The sequence below is a fragment of the Hippopotamus amphibius genome, chromosome 17, assembly GCF_030028045.1.
Source record: "Hippopotamus amphibius kiboko isolate mHipAmp2 chromosome 17, mHipAmp2.hap2, whole genome shotgun sequence".
In the NCBI taxonomy this organism is placed as follows: Eukaryota; Metazoa; Chordata; class Mammalia; order Artiodactyla; family Hippopotamidae; genus Hippopotamus; species Hippopotamus amphibius.
In genome coordinates this window covers 64,037,736-64,057,552 of record NC_080202.1, presented here as the reverse complement: position 1 = coordinate 64,057,552, position 19,817 = coordinate 64,037,736, and the positions used below count along the sequence as shown (strand labels likewise).

Here is a 19,817-nt window from a genome sequence, read left to right as displayed (position 1 = left end):
CTAGATTATCTGGGTGAACCCCACGTAACCCCAACGGTCCTTAGAAGGGGGAGGCTGGAGGGCTGGGACTAGAACAGACAGGAAGCGAGATTACAAGGTGCTACGCTTCCGGCACAGAAGATGGAGGAAGGCCCACGAGCTGAGGACACGCCCCAGAGGCTGGAGGGCGTGCAGCCGTGACAGCAGTTTGACAGCGACCCAATGAGACTGACTTTGCACTTCTGACCTCCAGGACCGTAACATAATGAATCTGTACTGTTCTAATCCACTAAGTTTGTGGTCGTTAAAGCAGCCATGTGAAATTAATACAGTGAGGAACCTTGAAAAAAAAGGCCACAAACTTCAGTTATTTGGACAAGCTCATCTATATGGTATGCTGTCACCGCTGGTGATGTCAGAGGTGTCACGGAACACATGAAGCTATCTGTCTGATTAGCAGGGACCTGGTCTCGATGAAGATGAAGTTCAAAGCCACCTCACCGCTCACACTGCTGCTGTCCCCCGTCACCAGGCTTTGACGGCATCCGGTGGGTGTCACACGGAGCGGGCACAGCTCACAGCCACAGCCTGTTTAACACATGTCAGCCAGTAGAAGCCTCCGGAATAAATACTGCCAGGAGGACATATTTTTTTCTGTACCATCTCTCTGTGCTTCAGGCTTGAAAAATATTTAAGCTCATGAGATGCCTGGAGACACTAACGTGTGAATTCTTTTCAGGGAAAGCGGTTATGCAGCTTACGTACCAAGAGCACATGCCATCTTTGGCCACGTAATTCAGAATTTAAGTTTCTAGGTCAATGTTCTAAGTCTGTTTCCACACTGTCTAGGCATAGAGCAAGCAAGCAAAGCCTTAACAAAGGAATAAAGATTAGCTTCCCTTTGGAATCACGGGTATACCTGAGGGTTACCAGGTGCAAACTCTGTACCAGGCACCTTGGTCCTCAGAGCAACCCTACCGGGAGGACAGGATCACCCCTGACGTGTCACTGTAGAAACGGAGGCTCAGAGAGGTTGGGAAAGTCGCCTGAGTCCCCACAGCCTGTACATATTCAAGTCAGGAGCGGCGCGCGCCCTGGTCAGACGTCCAAGCGCGTCTCTCTGACGAGCGCCACTGCCTCGGAGAGGAAGGCACGAGGCGCCGCGCCGAACAGACAGCCCCGAGCCGCCGACCGCGAACACCCGCCCTGCAGAGAGCGGCGGGCTGGCCCGGCGGGGCACCCACCCCCCCCTCTGCCCGCCGGAGCCTGGCGGGGCAGGGGCTGCGCCGTCCACAGCGCGGGCGGGGGCAGAAAGTCGGCTGCACAGCGACGCGGTGCGATGAGCCGCCCAGCCGCTGGCGTGTGGGAAGCTCCGCCAACGGGAAGAAAGCTGCCTGGTGTGTCATCCCAAAGGCAAAGCAGCGTGGCCCCTGCCGTCAGCACACACACCCTGGGGCCACTTCGCTCAGCGCCACAGGGGCCCGTCCTTCCCGGCCTGGACGCCAGGACGCGCTCGGCCGTGCCGCTGGGGGCGCCACTCACTCCGGTGTTCTGACACAAAGCAAACTTACGGTCACCAAAGGGGAGGGGGCGGGGGATAAATTAGGAGGTTGGGGTTCACGGATACACATTACTGTTACCGTACAGCACGGGGAACGATATCCACTAGCTCGTAATAACCTACAACGAAAAAGGATCTGAATACACACACACACACACATCACTGAATCCCTTTGTTGTACACCTAAAACTAACACATTGTAAATCAACTATACCTCCATAAAAAATAAACAAAATAAATCACTCTGATTTCGCTAAAACGCCATCATCAGAACCACCTGACCCAGTTCTCCACGCAGGGCCCTCCTCACAAGCAAGACCCCTCCTTCTCTGCCCCACAGGCTCCTTAAATTGGCTTGCTGGTGATCATGGAAGAGATGCACTTTACCACGCACGCATCTCACACGTGCGTGTAACAGACACAAAAGCCCCCTGAACCAAGACGTGTCCCCGCTGTGTGCAGGGAGCTCTCACGGCTTCTTCTGCTCTGTGTTCACACACTGACTGCGTGATTCGGGGAGGGCGTGGCCACATCCCACGAGCGGGTGTGTTTGCAGCTCGAAAGCACTGGTCTGAAAAACCAGGCGAATCGGGGTCCTACCTCCGGGGCGATGTAGTCCGGGGTCCCGCAGAAGGTCCTGGTGGTGACCCCGTCCATCATGTGCTCCTTACACATCCCGAAGTCCGCGATCTTGATGTGTCCTTCCGCATCCAGCATGACGTTATCTAACTTCAGGTCCCTGCAAGGAAGCGGGTGGCATCAGCGTCCTTCCCGCAACGTAACAGCCTTCGCTCTGCCGCTCGGGAGACCGACGCGTGTCTGAGCGGCTGCGTCTCGAGGGTGCATTAGCTACAGTCCCAGGAGAGCTGGGACCAGCAACTGTGACTTATTTTTCCATCTCTAGAGCCCAGCGTAGCGCCTACCATACAGCAGGTACTTAATAAATGCAGACTGAACGAACGACTAAACAACTGAACTAGCGATTCCCAACCCTGGCTGTGCAGGGGAACCCCAGCGAGTCCAGCTGAGCGGCCCTGAGACCCTTCACCGGTTCATCAGCGTCCCAGCTTGAGGGGTCAGACACGCAGCCAGCTGTGCACGTCAACCTCGCTGGGTCACTGGCGTCCCCTCCCTGCCTGGTGCCGTATGTCCCTCTAATTACGCCTCGGTTAGTACCGGGGGACGTGCCCCCTTCACCGGCACCAACAATGCGAGGAACTGAGTTCACCAGTTTTCCTCTTCCTCTCCCAGCTCCCTGAGCTGCTCTGCCGAGGAGCTCTCACTGGCAGCTCTCGCTGGCACCTGACCTCGTGCCCAGCCAAGGGCAGAGGACGGAGCTCGCAGGGACAGAAGAGCAGAAGCAGAAATGAGACGTGTGATCTTCTGAGGTCCAGCAGCCAGAAGGTGACCCGGATCTGCCGGGAGGCTGCAAAGAATGACGGTCCCCGCAGGTTTCCGTGACCCGGGACAGGGCAGGGGTTGTCCACTCCATGTTTTAAGTCCCCATCACAGAACCTCACGCCCACAGAGCCCAGAGGTCCAGCAAAACCCCCCCCGGGCTGTGGGCGGCAGGGCTGCGATACACACCTGTAAATGATTCCTCTTTTATGAAGAAAGAACAGACCAATGGAGATCTCTGCCGCGTAGAACCTGCAACAGAAAATGCGTCAGGTGTCCAGCTTGCTTTCTTTGGCCTCCTGGATACATTTTACCCTCAAGATCGGGCATCAAAAAGGTAAACAAATGGAAACCCTGGACGAGCAGAGATCAGCACTGCCCTACACGTGTCCTCAACCCTCTGCCGCTTTATGACTCCAAGTCCCCCGAGGAACGGTGTAGCTAATAAAATCAATGAGGCGGGTTTATTACCGGTCCCCAAACAAGTGCCTCTTGTCTGGGGCAGGTGGACAGGTAATTTACTGCTTAGAAGAAACTTCGAACACGATCCTTTAAAGAGTGACTGTCTGCTAGGCTGTTCTACGTCATGGCTACGGCAGACCGGAGCAAACTTCCATTTTCTTATTCAAGGACAGAATACATGAGTGTCTGAAAATACGCTTGTGCCCTGGAGGACACAGGGAGCTGGCTTACTCCCCCCTCCCCCCACCCCAAGCGCTGGGAGAGACGGGACCTGTGCCAGGAGTCACACCTGATGCACCCTTTAATTTCTTTATTTTTACAGTATTTAAAATTTTTTTCAAAAATTGTGTCTATTTATTTATTTATCGGCTGCGAGGCACATGGGATCTTCGTTCCCTGACCAGGGATCGAACCCGCGTCCCTTTCATTGGACGCGCAGAGTCTTAACCACTGGACCACCAGGGAAGTCCCCTGATGCACCTTTTAAATAATTCATAATGAAAAGAAGTTACTGCCTTCGCTTCAGAATTGCTCACGGGTCAATACCTGAAACTCTGAATAAATGCTGAAGGATGTTTCAAAATTTGCACAGCGTTCAGGAGCTCCTGAAGTCTGAGAAGACACAAGACGCTCGTGCAAACATCACCTCCGGGAGGCTTCAAATGAGCACACGTTCCCACGAGCAGAGACACCGCCCCTGACGACAGGGACCAAACCCCTAATGGGGCCACCTCCGAGGACGGACGGCGGGGGGGCGGGAGGAGAAGAGGGGATACAGGCAACGTCCGTGATTTTTTTCAAGCTTTTCTATATTATTTAAATTAAAAACTTCCCAGCAACACAAGTCCAGGGAAGCAGTGCTAAACGGGAGGCCTGTCTGTTACTTCACGATGGAAAGGGCTGTCCTGCTCTTTGCTTGTTACAGCTCTGTGTCGTCACGCTTTATCCTACAACCCGTGCTTTGTAACGCTTTCTAACGAACACCACAAGAGACGGGATCAGGGCAAGCGTTTCCGAAAACTGAAAAGTAAAACTAGAAACAGAAACCACCCGCCCTTCCCGTGCTTTGAGAGAGCGTGCCCCCCAAGAACGCCCTGTCCTGCCTCCAGCGAGTCTCCCCGGGGCCGGCTTGTCCCACACGGGCCCAAAGGGCTCCCGGTTTATCTTTCAGACCGAACGTTGGCCGGGCCCGATGAGCGTGTGCTCACTTGGTGCCACCAGGGCGCCTGCGCACGGTGCATTCTTACTCAGGGAACAAAAGAGCTGTGTGTTTAGATTTGCTCCTGTGAGTTTCCCGCGGCTTCCTGGTCCCTGGAAAGCGGGGTGACTCTTCAGGTCTCTCTGCGGTGCCACGACTCCCGCACCCCGGCCTCCAAGGTGCATCCCATGGAAACCTTCCCCCAGCCTCCTCCTGGATGGCCCCCTCCCAAACCTACAAAGGGGCGTCCCCTGAAGAGCCTTCTCTCTCCTCACCCCCGGGCACCAAGTCCTGGTTTTCTTCCTCCGGCACGTTTCTCCAGGACACTGACTAGCCTTAGGCGCCAAGAGGGAGCCTGCGTCACAGCTGCATCCCTCCTCCTCCACAAAGACTGTCACCAGCCCTCTCCCGCCAGCCGACCGCCCCCCCATCCTCCTGCCTCCTCTTGGCTGGGGCTGCGTGGGTACCTCACCCGACGCTGTCAGCCCCCCAGCCTCCAGCCTCTCTTGCTCCTCAGCCAGGCCCTCCCTCGGCCCATCACCCAGAGCCCCTTCGGTGGTTCAGGGAACCAGGAACGGCCCACGGACGAGGGCGGAGGGGGCTGACGCGCACCTGCACACCCGCACCTCCTGCCGGAAGGAGACGAAACGCCCGCGGAGGAAGCGCTTCGGTGGACCGTGTCCACCAACCCGCCCCCCGGAGGCAGCAGCGCGTCACCCCACACCGGGCGGGGCCCCTCGTCCAGATCCCCCAGCAGAGGTTCCCGGTGGGAGGACCGTGGGGTCTACGTTAAGGGACTTTAGAAACACTCACACGGCTTGCGGCTCCTTGAACTTCCCTACTTGCTGGATGTGGTACATGAGGTCGCCGCCGTTGACGTACTCCATGACGAAGTAGAGGCGATCCTGAGGGCGAGGGCGCGGCTGAGAGGCTGCGGGGCGGCCGGGCCTCCACCCCCTGCACCGCGCTCCGCTCTCTCGTGAGCGACACGCGGGCTGCGCCGGCGGGCCCGCTCCGGGCAGCCGGGCAGTGTTCACCCCCACGTAAAGAGTAAGCACTAAGCCCTATCGCGCGAGGGCCTCGCGACATGTCGCATCGCGACATACGCCTGAAGTACCGGCTCCCTGTCACCCCGCCTGCTCCTGATTATGGGGACGGCCACAAGCCTTCTTCCCTTTGCTCCCACACACAGAACACGTTTCTAAGTCAGGGACGGCGTGAAGGATCCACAGGGGACGATTATTTAATTGTAGCTGGTGCTCTGGTTTGCAGGGTCCAGGAGGCCTGCCACAGCGATGCCAGTAACGGGTTCACCAGGTGCTCCCGAGAGCAGACCTCGGGGGCTTGTCAGTTACAGATGCTCGGTGACGTTTACTGCGGGGGATGGGACCGCGCGAGGAGAGGTTAATCAAATGTTCCCTTTCTGCCCAGAGGTTGCTTTTGATTTTCTCTGCCACTGATGTGCTACGTGTCGGCCCCACGAAGCGCAGGCGTCACAGGACTAAGTAAATCTGCGTATTTACGAGGACATTACGCTGGGACAGATGGGGAGACTGGGGCGGGGAGGGCGGTTAAGAGGGAGATAACAGCACAGCACAAGGTGAAAGCTGACCTCCGCTCTCTTCCAGAGAACACCACCATTTCACAGAGCTTATTAAACATTAAAGTAGCGCACAGGGAGGAAGAAGAATGATGCAGCTGGTGGTAACAGCCAGGAAATGGCTCTGGGAGCTTCCATCTCTCGCTCTCCTGTTACAAACTTTAATTTCAATTTTATTTCTCTGGTTGGTTGCTTTCCAGAGCTTAATCAGTGAAACCAGGGTTACGGGACCTGGGCTGGGGTTTCGCCTCTTCTTTGCATGTTGCTAAATTCTCTCCTTGGCGCTACTTAGAAGCCGCTGGGAGCTGGGTCCCCCCCGGACTCCGGGTGCTGCACCGCGTGAGCCGTGACGGCCACTGAGGATGGAGTCACACCCGCAGGAGGACAGCCGCCGGGGCACGCAGAGCCTGTCTTTGGGAATGGCCTTGCCGTGGTGCCATCTAAATATTTCTATTTCTCATAGGTTCCTCACAAGCACCAGGCCAGCCGATCAGCGCTTTGGAAAGTATTTTGTCCTCTTTTTAGTCACCCTCTGTGACAGGGCTAGCAAATTTGTCTGTAAAGGGCCAGACAGTGAACATTTTAGGCTTTGTGTGCGTTTTGCAATTACTCAGCTCTGCCTTTGCTGCGTGAAAGCCGTAGATGCCGGGTAAGTGAAGCGGCAGGGCTGTGTCCCAAAAACACTATTTGTGGACCTTGAAACCAGAACTTCATCGGATTTTCATGTGCTACAAAACAGTATTTTCTTAAACCTTTCTGAGAGCTCACAGACCACACAAGACAGGCCAGACTGCCACCCCTGCTGTGGCCGTCACCCAAGAACACACTCCCGTCCGGCCTTGGTCTCCTGCGGGCCCGGTGCCGCGCTCAGCAGCTGGACCCGGGTCTGAGCGGGCTGGGGCTGTGACCGCCTGTTTGTCCCTCTGCGTCTCAACACACTGCCTGCCGTGTGTGAAGAAAACCTTTGCTGTGAGCATTCACGGGATGAGAGGGAATTAACGCCCAGCCTCTGAGCAGGGACGTCACAGAGCGGGGAGGCCCGGAACCCCCCCGCGGCCCCCAGCCTGCTGGGCAGGGGCGGACGCGGGGCTGAGCGGTGTCCGGGTGCTGACTGCCTCCCGCCTGCCCCGGGGGGAAGGCTGCCCGGACCCGAGCACCAGGCGGGGGCAGCCCACGGGGCCTCACCACCGTCTGGAAGCAGGAGTGCAGCTGCGTCAGGAACGGCGGCTTGTCGAGCAGGGCCAGCACGCGCTTCTCCACCATGGTGCACTCCACGTCGTCGTCCTGGATGACCACGTCCTTCTTCAGGATCTTGATGGCGTACAGCTCCTCCGTGCCCTTCCTGTCTGCGAGCATCACCTGCGGGCACCGGGGGCCCCCTGAGCACCCCAGGCGCACGGCCGGCGGGGGCTGGGGGGGTGGGGACCGGGTCGGGGGGCCTTTCAGACCATTCATGCAGCTAATAAAGCTCCGCCTCACGGGCCGGTGGTGCAACCCTGGGCGTCACGGCACGTTTAATTCCTCTGGCAGCCGCAGGGTTTCTAAGCTGCTGAGATGTGCACGTCGTGTGGGCTGTGGCCACACGAGGACGCCACTGCGGCCGCTGAAAGGAACAGGCACGCGCTCCAGGAGCATCCTTGGAGCGGAAATGTGACGGACCTTTACACGCGTCTCGCAAGTCAGGAGCCAGGTTCAAAAAGGGGAGGCGGGATCAAAACCAGTTCCTGGATCTACCGTGAGATTTGGGGCCAGAGAAGCAAACGCAGATACGCAGGCGGACGGCTGAAGAAACCCAGCTCAGTACCTCTCACTATGTTTGCTTCCTAGGAGTCCACATTCAGCTTTTAGCTGTGAAAACTATGCAGTGGACGTACCGGAGCACCCACGGCGCCAGGCGCCCTGAAACAGTGACACACAAGGGGCCTCCTGTGGCTTTCTAGATACAGGTTTTTTTTTTCAAGTTTTTTTGACGTGGACCATTTTTAAAGTCTTTATTGAATTTGTTACAATACTGCTGCTGTTTTATGTTTTGGCTTTTTGGCCACGAGGCATGTGGGATCCCAGCTCCCCGACCAGTGATCGAACCTGCACCCCCTACATGGGAAGACAAAGTCTTAACCACTGGACCGCAGGGAAGTCCCTGGATACAGTTGTTTTTTAATGAAGTAGGAAACCACTGAGAAATGTGCGCAGAGTGCAGGGACATCTGACGGCTGCTCCGGAATCCTCAGGGAGAACAGGACGGACCCCAACATTCTCTGCAGAAGCCTGGCCCTGTCACGGTCACGGTCCTCTTACCTTCCCAAAGCTGCCTTTGCCCAACACCATGAGGAAGTTGAAGTCGGTGAGTTTCACTCTGTCGAGGTTGTTGGAAGGCTGTCTCCTGTCCTCAGAAGGACTGATGACTTTGTTGCCAGCAGGGCCAAGCTTGGCTTTCTAAACAACAAGCACACACGTGAAAACAGTCAGTCATTTCCCAGGGGAAAAAGTGACAGAAAGCCCTGTGACTAAGCTGGATGCCGAGTGGGATGTGGGAGCTGGGATGCGGTGAGAAAAGGAACCAGGGGGACGAGATCTATATTCCTACCTCCGTGGCTATACGCACCCTAAGGGCTACATGTGCAAAGGGGCAAAGAGCTGCCCGCACCCACCCCAAGACAGCTGTTTACATCTTTACCTGAGAAGCCAGTCACAGGACTCTGCCTAGGCGGAGTCTCATCTGGGGATGTAAAGGTTAACTTCTCGAGGAAAACGGGGCTTCGCGACCGTTAATGTAATAAAAGAAAGAAACTGTGTACTGATGCGTTCCTTATTTGCAGATTTTCCAATTTAAGACTAATCTGCAGAAACCCACGCAAAAACGAAGAGTATGTCCTCTGGAGAAAACCCGCTTAAATGGCAGGCCGCGGGGATGATGTGTTGCTACTTTAATAGGCACAGTAAAAAGAACAGAGGCTTTGGGGTTTTTTTTAGGTCAAGAGCTGGACTCATGAAAAACAGTGACGTGGAAGAGCATCTGATCTCCCACGCGGCCCACAGCGCTCTTTGCACCTGAAGCATCCTGGGCTGTGACCTGTGAGTTACCCCAAGGAGCGTTTATCCGCCAGACTCATGCCGCGTGAAGATCACGACCCTTCCTCTCACGGGGGAGTTAGCAGCTCAGGTCAGAGGCGAAAGGCAAGAGGTCTCCGCAGAGAAGGCGAGGGGCTCGCGCGGGGACGCCTAAGGCAGCGGGGGAGCCGCGGAGGAACTGGAGCGGGTGGGGACCTCCCTGCAGACCCCACAGCCCGAAACCCACCTGCCAGGGAGGGGCCGGTGCCACCCAGCCGCTGGAGAGGCAGCCCTGAGCCCAACGGCCACGACCTGCTCTGGCCGTGTCCTTCACGAAGGGGTGCCGCAGACCTGGGAGCAGGTGCCAGGGCCCCCGCAGGTGAACGTGGTTCTCAAGGAGACGGCAGGAGGTGGAGAAGGCTCTTGTGTGCGACCAGAGCACCGGGGACATCGGTCCTCGGCTCTTGGGGGTAAACGTGGGCTCTGACATTTTTTCTTTAGCAGCAGAGAAGGCTCTCGAGGCGTCACCCACGTCCCCTCTCTGAGCAGGAGTCCCCCTCACCCACGGTTACTGAGCGAGGTGCTGGCGGCCGGCTCTGCCGGGGAGGACCCGCGTGCGCCCAGGGAGCCCTGTCCGCCGCCTGCCGAGCCCCCGCCCAGCCGCGCCCGGCACGCGGTGCGTGCTCAGCATTTTGGTCGAAGGAAGAAAGAAATGAAGGCTGACGTGCCGGGCCGTGAGGCGATGCTCTTCTCTGATCAAAGTAACCCGTTTGTACAGGGATCAGACCCTGGGGCCCGAGTGCCAGCTCCGACGCACTGGGTGAGCCCTCCACGCAGAGGCACTAAAACACGGGGGAAGGCGGCCCAGCTGGTTTGCTTCAAGGCTGGACGTACTCGACGCGGTGGTCCTGTAGCCCTCGTAACAGCCCGTGCGCAACTTGGCGGGGAACACGTGGGGACCGGGGGCCCCTGGAAACACGGACGCGCCACAGACACAAAACCTGCAGGAGACGCCGGCGGCCTCCCCGCAGACGGGGGACGGGAGGCGTCTTAGGACAGACTGTGGGGAAGAGGCCGGACGGAACCGCGCGCGTTACTGCAGCCCCCTCAGCTGCAGGACCAGCCCTGTCCTCCGACATCTCCCTGGGAATGAGTCTAGCTTCACAAGTTCCGGTTTGCGCCTAAACCATATAAACAATCAGGACGTTCACGTTTAAGATGAGAATACCGACGGTGCCTCTCTGTTCCGTTCCTCGGATGGATACAAAGAAGAAAGGGACCAGAAAGAGGCACAGAGACCTGACTTTTACCAGGAGCTTCACGGGGACCCCTGGAAGGACCCAAACGCGGGGGACCTGTGCCCGGAGGTGCTGCGACAGCGGAGGGGACGGGAGCACCCCTGCCGCCGCCCTGGGCCTCAGCGCGTGGAGCTTCCCTGCAGACCCCCGGCCTCAGCCCCGCACCCCCAGGCTGCCCCCACGCCCCCACAGGGCCCGGCTGCCGCCCCAACACCGAGCTTTCAAAGCAGCTCTGCCCACGGCAGGAAACCCCGCGCGCTCAGGATCTCATTGCTCGGGGCCTGACCTGGGGCCGGAGGAGACCCCAGCAGGCCGGGCCCCAGGAGCTGAGTCGCTGGGGGTGGGCAGGGAGGCCTGGGGGCTGGGAGGGCAGACGGCCCCCAGGAGGGTGGTCCGCACGGCCCACCTTGGCCTTTCTCGCGCTCACCCCCCACCAAGCTGTGCACGCGCAGCCCCGCCCCCGCCCGCGCCTACCCTGGCCGCCGCCCCGCTCCCCAGCTCCCGCTCACGGTCACGGTCACGGTCACAGCTTGCTGCTCCCCGCCCCCGCCCCCGGCCTCCTAACAGCTCACGGGGCCACCGGTGAACATGCACGGCGTCTTTGTTTGTGTCACGTCTCACTCGACCGCTAATCTGCCGGGGGGGTGGGGGGGGGGGTGATGCCAAACCTCCCTCAGATTCGTCCAGAACCTGCCCCCTTCTCAGGGCCGCCTCCTCGACCTCTCTGGCCCGTGCAGCCGCCCTCAGCCCCGGCTTCCCGCGGGTGCCCCCCCCGCCCCCGCCGGGGCCCTGTGCCAGGCGACCCTGTCCTGGTTCCTGACGTCCCAGGAGACGCGGAGACTCGGCTGGGCTGTCTGACCTCAGCCCCACCCCCTGGCCATCCGTCCGGCCTCACTCTGGCTTCGGGTCTTTGGCTGCCTCTCCCACGGGGCCTTGCTGTCATGTCTGTCCCAAATCCAGCTCAAGCAGCAGCCCTCCGTCTCCCCGATGCCTCCTCCATCCCAGAATCTCCCACCTGTGCCCGACGCGGTCTATGCCTGGTCCCTGTGCCCCGACCCTCTGGCTCTGCGCCCGAGAGCACGGCTGCGCTGGCCCACAGCTGCTGTCCTGCCTGTCACGTCACGTCACGTCACGTCTCCCCGGCACGGCAGAGCTCCCGTGCCTCCCCGTCCCCCCGCGGTACCTGCTGGATGACAGCACACCCTTAGCGGGCTCCTCCCTTCCCTGGGTCACAGCCCTCCTCTTCCTGGGGTCCCCTGGGATCCCTTCCCAGTTGACGTTCTTGTTCTCAAACCCTTGTGGCAGAGTCGGCTTCCGGGAGACCCTTGACAGCACGCACCTTCGTGGACGTGCTGACCTGTCCTCCTCACTGGACTGCCAGGCCCTGGAGGGCAGGGAGCATCGCACGCGCCTCAGCACCTTCAGGCCGGGCCCCGCGCCGCCCGTGCCTGTGCTCTCACTGAGTGGCTCATTCGCTCGCTCAGACACGCTCTCCGTGGGAGCGCTGGGACTGACCGGAGCGGATGAGGCCAACTCCTGAGCCACGCAGCCAGCCTGCGGCCGCCCTGGTCAGCAAGATGACGAATGTTCGCACCGAAGAAGCAGCGGTGATCCGTCAGGAGGTCGTCTCAGAGCACTGCCCCTGACGCTGTGCATCCCGACATCCCCTGCCTCGGGCCGTCACCGGTCAAGCTGGGGCAGCCCCGGGGAGGGGCCGCGAGGGCGTCCCCGCCTTCAGGGAGGCTGACCACGTGGCGACCCCCTCCAGAGGCCACGCCAGCCTGCTGAGCCGGGCCAGCGAGCGGAAAGGAGGCCTGAACGAGCTTCCTGCAGGGACGCGCCTCCGATGGCAGGACCGCTGGATCTCGGACTGAAGAGCAGCGATGCCCCTCTGAGCCAACCACCATTTCTTCCTCTGGGGTTTTGAATGGCTGTTTGCCAACCGGCCTCCCAGCAGGACAGACAGACCTGCCCTTTCCGGCTTGCACACCGCTGACAGAACTCCGGATGTCAGGAATGTAATTCAGACTTCAGCAGGAGTGCACACAAAAATCAATATATGTCCAGGGATAAAGCTGAGGCCAAGGGCCGCCCAGCAGAGCTGTCAGCACACCTGAGAGGCACGAGAATAATCGCACGGACACCCTTCACTCACAGCGACGCAGACGCTGCCCGGCCGGATGCCCCGCGGGGTCCGGGAGCACAGGGGAATCCAAGCCACAGAGGCTGGGGCGCCGGATGCCTCCGGAAGCCTGAGATTCAGAGGAGCGAGAACATTCCCAGGGCTGGTGATGCTCCCTGCCTTTAAAGCTCAGAGTTCACGTTCAGTCTCATCTCCAACAGGCACGTGAAGGAAGCTGATGGAGGGCCGGGCGACGGAGCTGCAGCAGCGCCCCTCCCTCACCCTGCAGGTGGGTCGGACGCCTCTTAGCCCTGAGGACGAGTGTTCACCTCTTTAGTGAGCCGCGACCCAGAGGTCCAGTCTGAATCCCAGCGCAGCGCACACAGCGTGTGGCCGGGAACAAGCCCCTGAGCCCCTCTGGAAGACGGACGATCCCGCTGGCCTTCTTCTCGCCGGGCTCTGGGGAAGAGCAGATGCCAGGACGTCTGTCACAGTAACTGGGACCCAGCAAGGGCTCGACGCGGCACCTCTCATGTGTCTTCCCGGTCACCTCCGTTTTCTCAAGAGGGTCTCGTGCAGCCCCGGCACCGTCTCTGCTCAGCACACAGTTGGTCCTCAGAACCCCTGGGTCCCCGTGTGTGACATCAGAACGTGGTAGCATGTATTCCACAAACATTTGTGTGTCCGGCATGCCTCAGACATGTGGCCACGTGCTGGGAAACCGGATCAATAAGTAGCCTCTCTTCTGAAGAATGTGCAGTGCAAAGGCCCTGTGGTCCGAGGACCAGATCAGCACCCCCTGTCGGCTTGTCAGAAACGCAGCCTCTCCGCCCCACCCCAGATCCATCAAATCAGAACATGCTTTTTCAACAAGGGCCTCAAGGGATTCCCACACACATTTAAAGTCTGAGATGTGCTGATCTAAGACAATCGAAATGTTTCTCCCTCAGATTCAAAGCTTCCCCAAGACTGTTTTCACCTCCCCAAGCCTTCAATTGTCATATAAATCAAGAGCGACCCTGGAAGGAGCCCCTGACTTGGATGCTAAAGGGCTTGGATCAAATCTTGGCCTTTTCCATATTCTCTGTGTGATCCTGGTCAGGTTACACGGCCTCTCTGAGGCTTGGGTCCCTCACGTGTAACACGGGGGTGAGAAGACCTCTGTGTCCCTGGACGCTGCTGCAGATGAAACAAGGAATCCCCTTTGGAAGCCCCCCGCAGCGCCTCCCAGCACACCCCTCGCTTTGGTCTTCTTTCCTTTGCCCCAGGAGGGAGACACCTGCTCCCTACGGCGGATCAAAGTCTTCTGTGAGTGGCTGCAGGCCGCCTGGGTCAGGGTTCTGCCCAGCTGGCACGTGGACCAGAAACCCCGTGCCCCATGGGGCTGTGGACAGGCTCTGCAGGGGCTCGGGACCCGTGGGGAGGCGGAGGCACGTCCCCGGGGGCTTCCGTGCCCTCCTCGCGGCAGGACAGGAAACAGGTCTCAGCTCAAACTGCTCACCCCGATTTCTGGAGACTCTTCCGTAACCCGGACGAGGCTGGGCTAGACTAGTGCAGAAAAAGACCCTGACGTATTAAAATGGCATAGAAAGTTTTAAAAGAGGAAGTAAAAATGGAAACTATGATACAGTGCTGCAAAATAGAATAAAGTGACTTTACATGCTGAAGCTTTAGCATGTCCCTGCCCCCCCCTCCCCCCCCAACTAGACTGAAACACAGCCGGGTTTCCTGGCTACAATGAAACAACTCAGAAGCCAGGACCCTTAGGCTCCTTGAAAGAGGGCACAGCAGCGTGAGGCCCAGTCCGGCATCTGGCATCGCGGCGCTAACTGCGCCACCAGGACCCGAGAACACGCACTACTGTCTCCCCATCCGAGAAGTTACTAATAAGCAACATGTGTCTCACGTCACACGACAGATACACTCTTGTAAAGTTGTAACAGTGTGCCATCACTGAAGGGGTCACAATCTAAAGGACCCCTGACGTGGCATTTCTGTAAATCACACAAGGTGAGCTGGAATACAGGGCTCTTGCCGGCTGGGGTTGAGGTGTCTGGGTGTCTCTCGGGGGACGCTCCAGACTCAGCTCACCGTTAGGGGGTTTTTGAAACTAAAACAGAGAGGAGGACGTACCAAACCGTGATGCTGTGCATCTATGAGGGGATGGGCTTTCGGGAGACGTCATCTCCTGTGCGGCTGGACCACCTGCAAACGCAGAGGTGTGACCCTCTGACCTGCAGTAATGGCTGTCCCGGATGGCTTAACCCAGGCGCACGGAGACTCTGCAGTTTGAATTCTGTGTGACTATTTTACACACTAGCTTTGGTATGTGGGAAAACAGACAGACATAAAGACACGAGGACATGTACAGCCAACAACTGCCGAGCTCAAATACAACAGCACCCCGCCCAGCAGTTCTTACGGCAGTGCTGAGATCTTCGGCAGAGACCCAAGCCCCAAGATTCACCTTCAGGAGGAATACAGAGTCTTAAACCTGATTCGGAGGCCCCCAGTGGGTCCCCTCCAACCGGGGAGCCTCTGGGGAACCCTCTGAAGTTTGCTTTCACGTTTAACTACATTCCAGTCGTTCCTATTTGGTAAACGTGTTTCCGATAACACATGGTGTTTGCTAGCGGCTTTGATGATATAGTTATCATAGATGTCTGTGAAGGGTAGAGAGAGGAACCAGGCAATAGAAGGTTCTTCCTAATTCTAAGATTCCGAAGGCGGACAGGCCAACAATGACCAGGTGTGCGGGCAGAAGAATCACTGTAAATCTCTTCTACACTTTTTCTCCGCAATAAGAATGTTCTGTGTCTGTATTTGTGCATCTGAACAGCCCTGGCAACGTAAGGCTGATGGTGTTTCGGAGCAGCTCCAGCAACCAGGGCGTGGGGGACGGAAGGAGCGGGGCCCCCACAGCATCGTGCCTCTAAGGAGACGCGTTCACCTGCAGCCAGAGCAAGGCCAGCTCGGAGGCGTCCAGTGGTTCCCTATCGCTTATCTGTGGAATCTACAATACGACACAAGTGAACTTATCTACGAAACAGAAACAGACTCAGACACAGAGGATGGGCTTGTGGTTGCCAAGGGAAGGGAGTGGGGAGGGATGGTTTGGGAGGTTGGGATTAGCAGACGCAAACTGTTACATGTAGGATGGATAAACAACAAGGTCCTACTGTGCAGCACAGGGAACTACATTCAACATCCTATGAGAAACCACAATGGAAAAGAATATTAAAAAAAGGACGTGTATACGTGTAACTGAATCACTTTGCTGTATAGCAGTAATTAATACAACATTGTACATCAACTATACTTCAATAAAGTAAATTTTTTTAAGAAAGTGAAATCAAGTGGTTTCAGGAGAAGAAAACCACGAAGGGAAGTGTTTTCAGTGACACTGTTAATGGAGTACGTCCTGTGTGTTTCTCACAAGCCACCAGTCGTATCTATTACCTCGGCTCAGTAACAAGGCAACGGGCTAAGATGATGCTCCTTACTGGGCATTACAGCCTCCTGGGCAGCACCGTCAGAGTAAATAAAACGCATGCTGTTCTCTGGCTAAATAATTTCTCGTCTTCTGGAATATGCCAGGCAGGCCTGCTGCCCTAGGGTCTCTGCACTTCCCCCTTCTCTGACCCAGACAGGCAGGGTGTTCTCCCTTCTTGGCTCAGGTGATGCTCTAACCCCGAGGCTCCCGTGTGGTACCCGGTCGTCCCTCAAGCTCGTCTCACTACCTGTTAATATATTTCTCGTTCTCCCTCTGCCAGGAGGAGGGTGGGGACCTCATCTGTCCTATGTACTGATGTGTCGCCCGTGCCCAGGAGAGAGCCCGGGGCACGGCGACCCTCAGATATTTCTAGAATGAATGGACGGACGTGAACATGGGGAGAGGCAACTTCTTCCACTATAACGCTTTTTCAGTGGCAGAGTTGTCGCTTTTAAATCATTTCTGTAACAATGCTGCTTCTTGTTATAAAAGTAATATGCATTCAATTTAGAAAATTTTATAGGTATGGATAAGTTAAAAAAATTTAAAATATCCATTATGTTATCACCCAGAGATAATCACTGTGAACGTCTTGATGGGATATGCTTCCAATCCCCTCCCCTCATGTCTTCTCATTTGACCTACACACGATTCTGTTGTTTGTAACCTGTCTTTCCCTTTGCATGATGTGACCTTCCCAAGCTACAGGCACTCTTCTACCGCGTGGTCTTAGTGACTGTATGAACCCCCCCCCCCCCCGCCCCATCCGTGTGGCTCTCCTGCACTCGATCTAACCATTCCCCTACTGTTGGACACCTAGGTTGTTTCCAATCTTCACGTTCATCAACATGCAGATGAAAAATGTAATCCAAATCTCCGTGCACAACCTCGACCTCCCCAGGACAGGTTCCTGATGTGGACGTGCCGGGTCCAGAGGTCCTGGGATCGTGAAGGTCGGTGCACAAGGCCGGACATTCACATCTGATCACGGAAAGTCAGAGGGAAAGGGCAGAACCCGAAGCCTCAGGGCAGCCTCATTCCTGAAGGCACGATCTTGGCTTCTTTTAGGTCCCGGGTCTAATAACACGGTTGGATTTTCTAATAGCACTTCTTCAGATTTGGCCTGGTACGTGTTTTATATCAGTCGCCAAGACAGAAGCCCAGTTTCACTTCCACATAACACGGAGAGCACTCTTGGAAGAGAAGTTAATTGGTTCAGAGAGTTTAACGGTGACTCTTAGGTAAGCAAACCCCTCAAGTCACCCCCACCTCCTGCCTACGGCAGTTCTCTCCGCACAGTACAAACGGCACCTGCAACCTGGAGGGCCCCCCACCTGTGTCGACACCTGCCGACTGGAGTCTTCTCCTGGATTCGGGAATCACAGGGAAACAGCAAATAACAGGTGTGCGTCCTTCAACTGCAGGGAGGGCCTCAGGACCAGAGTCCGGCAGCCACAGAAGGTCCTTGAAGAGGCCGGGCCTGCGTACGGTCCAGGCGAAGACGCTGCTGCCCGGAGAGCTAACTCCGCTCCTCAGGGCCACGGAGCTGGGCGGAGACCGCAGCCGGGGAGGACGACAAGGATGCCACCTTCCTCCACGTGGGTGCTTGAAGCAGGGCCCCGGGTCATACCCCGGCAGGCCATCCCCGGTGCTGAGACTGAGGGAGCTTTAGTATTTGAAAGGAGGCTGGAAATCAGCGGATCAAGGCCACCCATGTTACAGGTGAGGAGGCTGAGCCCAGGGGGCCTACTGGATGCGTTTAAATCAATTTTCCTCCCTGGCCTCTGAATCCAGAACTCCGGTCTCTGAACGCAGTGCTCATCCTCCGATATCTAGGGTGGGCAAACGTCTTCCATAAAGGGACAGAGAGTGAATGTTTTCGGCTCTGCAAGCCAAATGCTGTCTCTGTCGTAACCACTCAACTCCGCCTTTGCAGTATGAGAGCTACAGGAACGCACGGGTGAACAAGCTGGGCCGTGTTCCAGTAAAACCTTACTTACAGAAACAGGCTACAGCCGGAACCTGGCCTGGGGGCTGCAGTTTGCCTGCTCCTGCCCTAAATCACGCAGGTCCCCAAGTCACTCATCCTCATTTGCCGTGAGATTTAAACACAACATCTCTCTCCTTGCTAAGCCAGCAGAAGAGCAACCATTAAGAACCTCAAATGCACTCGAATTAAATCACTGCTCAGTCTCTTCCACAACCAGCACAGGAAAGAGCTGTTTTGCAGCCAAACAGTATAGTGAGTGGAGTACTTATGCGGCAGAGCAAAAAATTTAAGGGAAACCACATTATGTCATTTTCTTAATGAGAAATATTCTTACAGACACATCCACGTAGGCTGTTGCCACTGCTTAATTCGCAGGCAGCCGGTAGGGCTCTGTTGTCATGGCAACTGAGTCCCACTCGGCAGAGGCGCTGGGCCCGTGACACGTCAGCACTTTGCCCAGCGTGGAAAATACAAAGTGTCTGGTTCTTCTGGAAGCGAGTGCCATTCACCTGCAGCATCCGGCTGTGCTGTTTTCCTTGCAGGCACCCCGATTCTTCCTGTCTCCCGGATTTGTCCGCCGACTGCAGACACACGTCTCAGGCAGGCTCACCCACGGCCATCAGGCTGTAACATACGACTGGTCCCACCTGCTACAAAGGTCCTGGAGAGGCTGCTGACCTTAGTTCCCCTCCCCCGCAGAGAATCCAGACTTATGTGAGGATCCAGGGCCCAAAACTTCACTCTTTCTAAGCTCTTCCATCCGGAAAAAGACGGCCTTTCTCTGCCCAGGCTGCTCAGAGCACACGCCTGTCCGATGGCAGCCTCAAGGGAAGGCCTCACGGGAGCTTGCGGCCACGGCACGTGATGGGTAGAGGATTTGGGGCACGTAGTAATTTTTTGAAACCTGTATCCTTTTCCTGCTAAAAACGCCCCCCGTTGGGATCCACACGGCACTGGCTCTGTAAGTTGGCTGCGGCCGGGTCAGAGCCAAACGAACTCATGATGCCACCAAAGTAAGCGATTTTCTAGACTGCTTACAAGTGGGGGATTCTCCTCTGCGCTAAGAAAGCAGGGTAGATATGAAGTGGGCTGGGCTCACGCAAACCAGAGCAGACTGAGGGACCCCTGGGACCTCGAGGGGCCCTTGGCATCTTCCCCTTTGCAGGACCACGGTGATTCCCTAAAATCAAGGAACCACTGGCAGCATAAAGCGGGAACCCCGTCTTCACATCCATCAAAAAGTAGAGATGCAGTCAAGTTCATTGCTTTCTTCCGGGTGCAGGTTTCTGTGGAGTCTTTTATTTGCAAATCTTTACTGCCCTCTTGTGGTATTTATTTTCTGGACAGACGCATTTTTTTTTTATTGGAGTATAATTGCTTTACCATGCTGTGTTCGTTTCTGCTGTACAACAAGGTGAATCAGCTCTGTGTGTGTATATATCCCCTCCCTCTTGGACCTTCCCCTCCTCCCCCCATCTTGACAGGACTCCTTTAGCAGAAACACACCCAAGTTTACTAGCCTGGCCACAGAGGTAAAGTTCCCTTTAATGCTGCAAAATGGCACAAACGAGACACAAATTCTACCTTCCCAGCTCTGTCTCTATAGAAGATGACCTCTCATGTGAGAGCCTGGCCTTTGCACGGTGCCTATGGAATGTGTACAGA

The 19,817-nt window shown here is 56.8% G+C and overlaps 1 protein-coding gene across 3 annotated transcripts in view; it reads right to left on the bottom strand.

Moving 5' to 3' along the window:
- Window positions 1-19,817, bottom strand: part of PRKCA (protein kinase C alpha) — a 346,357-nt gene that overhangs the window by 28,971 nt on the left and 297,569 nt on the right. For all 3 annotated transcript variants that reach the window (XR_009049921.1, XM_057714548.1, XM_057714549.1), the window contains 5 exons: window positions 8,497-8,634; window positions 7,384-7,557; window positions 5,412-5,503; window positions 3,128-3,190; window positions 2,141-2,279 (listed from right to left, as the gene is read on the bottom strand). Coding sequence is in view for 2 of the 3 variants with exons in the window: in XM_057714548.1 (XP_057570531.1) it covers window positions 2,141-2,279; window positions 3,128-3,190; window positions 5,412-5,503; window positions 7,384-7,557; window positions 8,497-8,634 (606 nt within the window). In the remaining variant the exon portion in view is untranslated. The remainder of the gene's footprint in view (window positions 1-2,140; window positions 2,280-3,127; window positions 3,191-5,411; window positions 5,504-7,383; window positions 7,558-8,496; window positions 8,635-19,817) is intronic.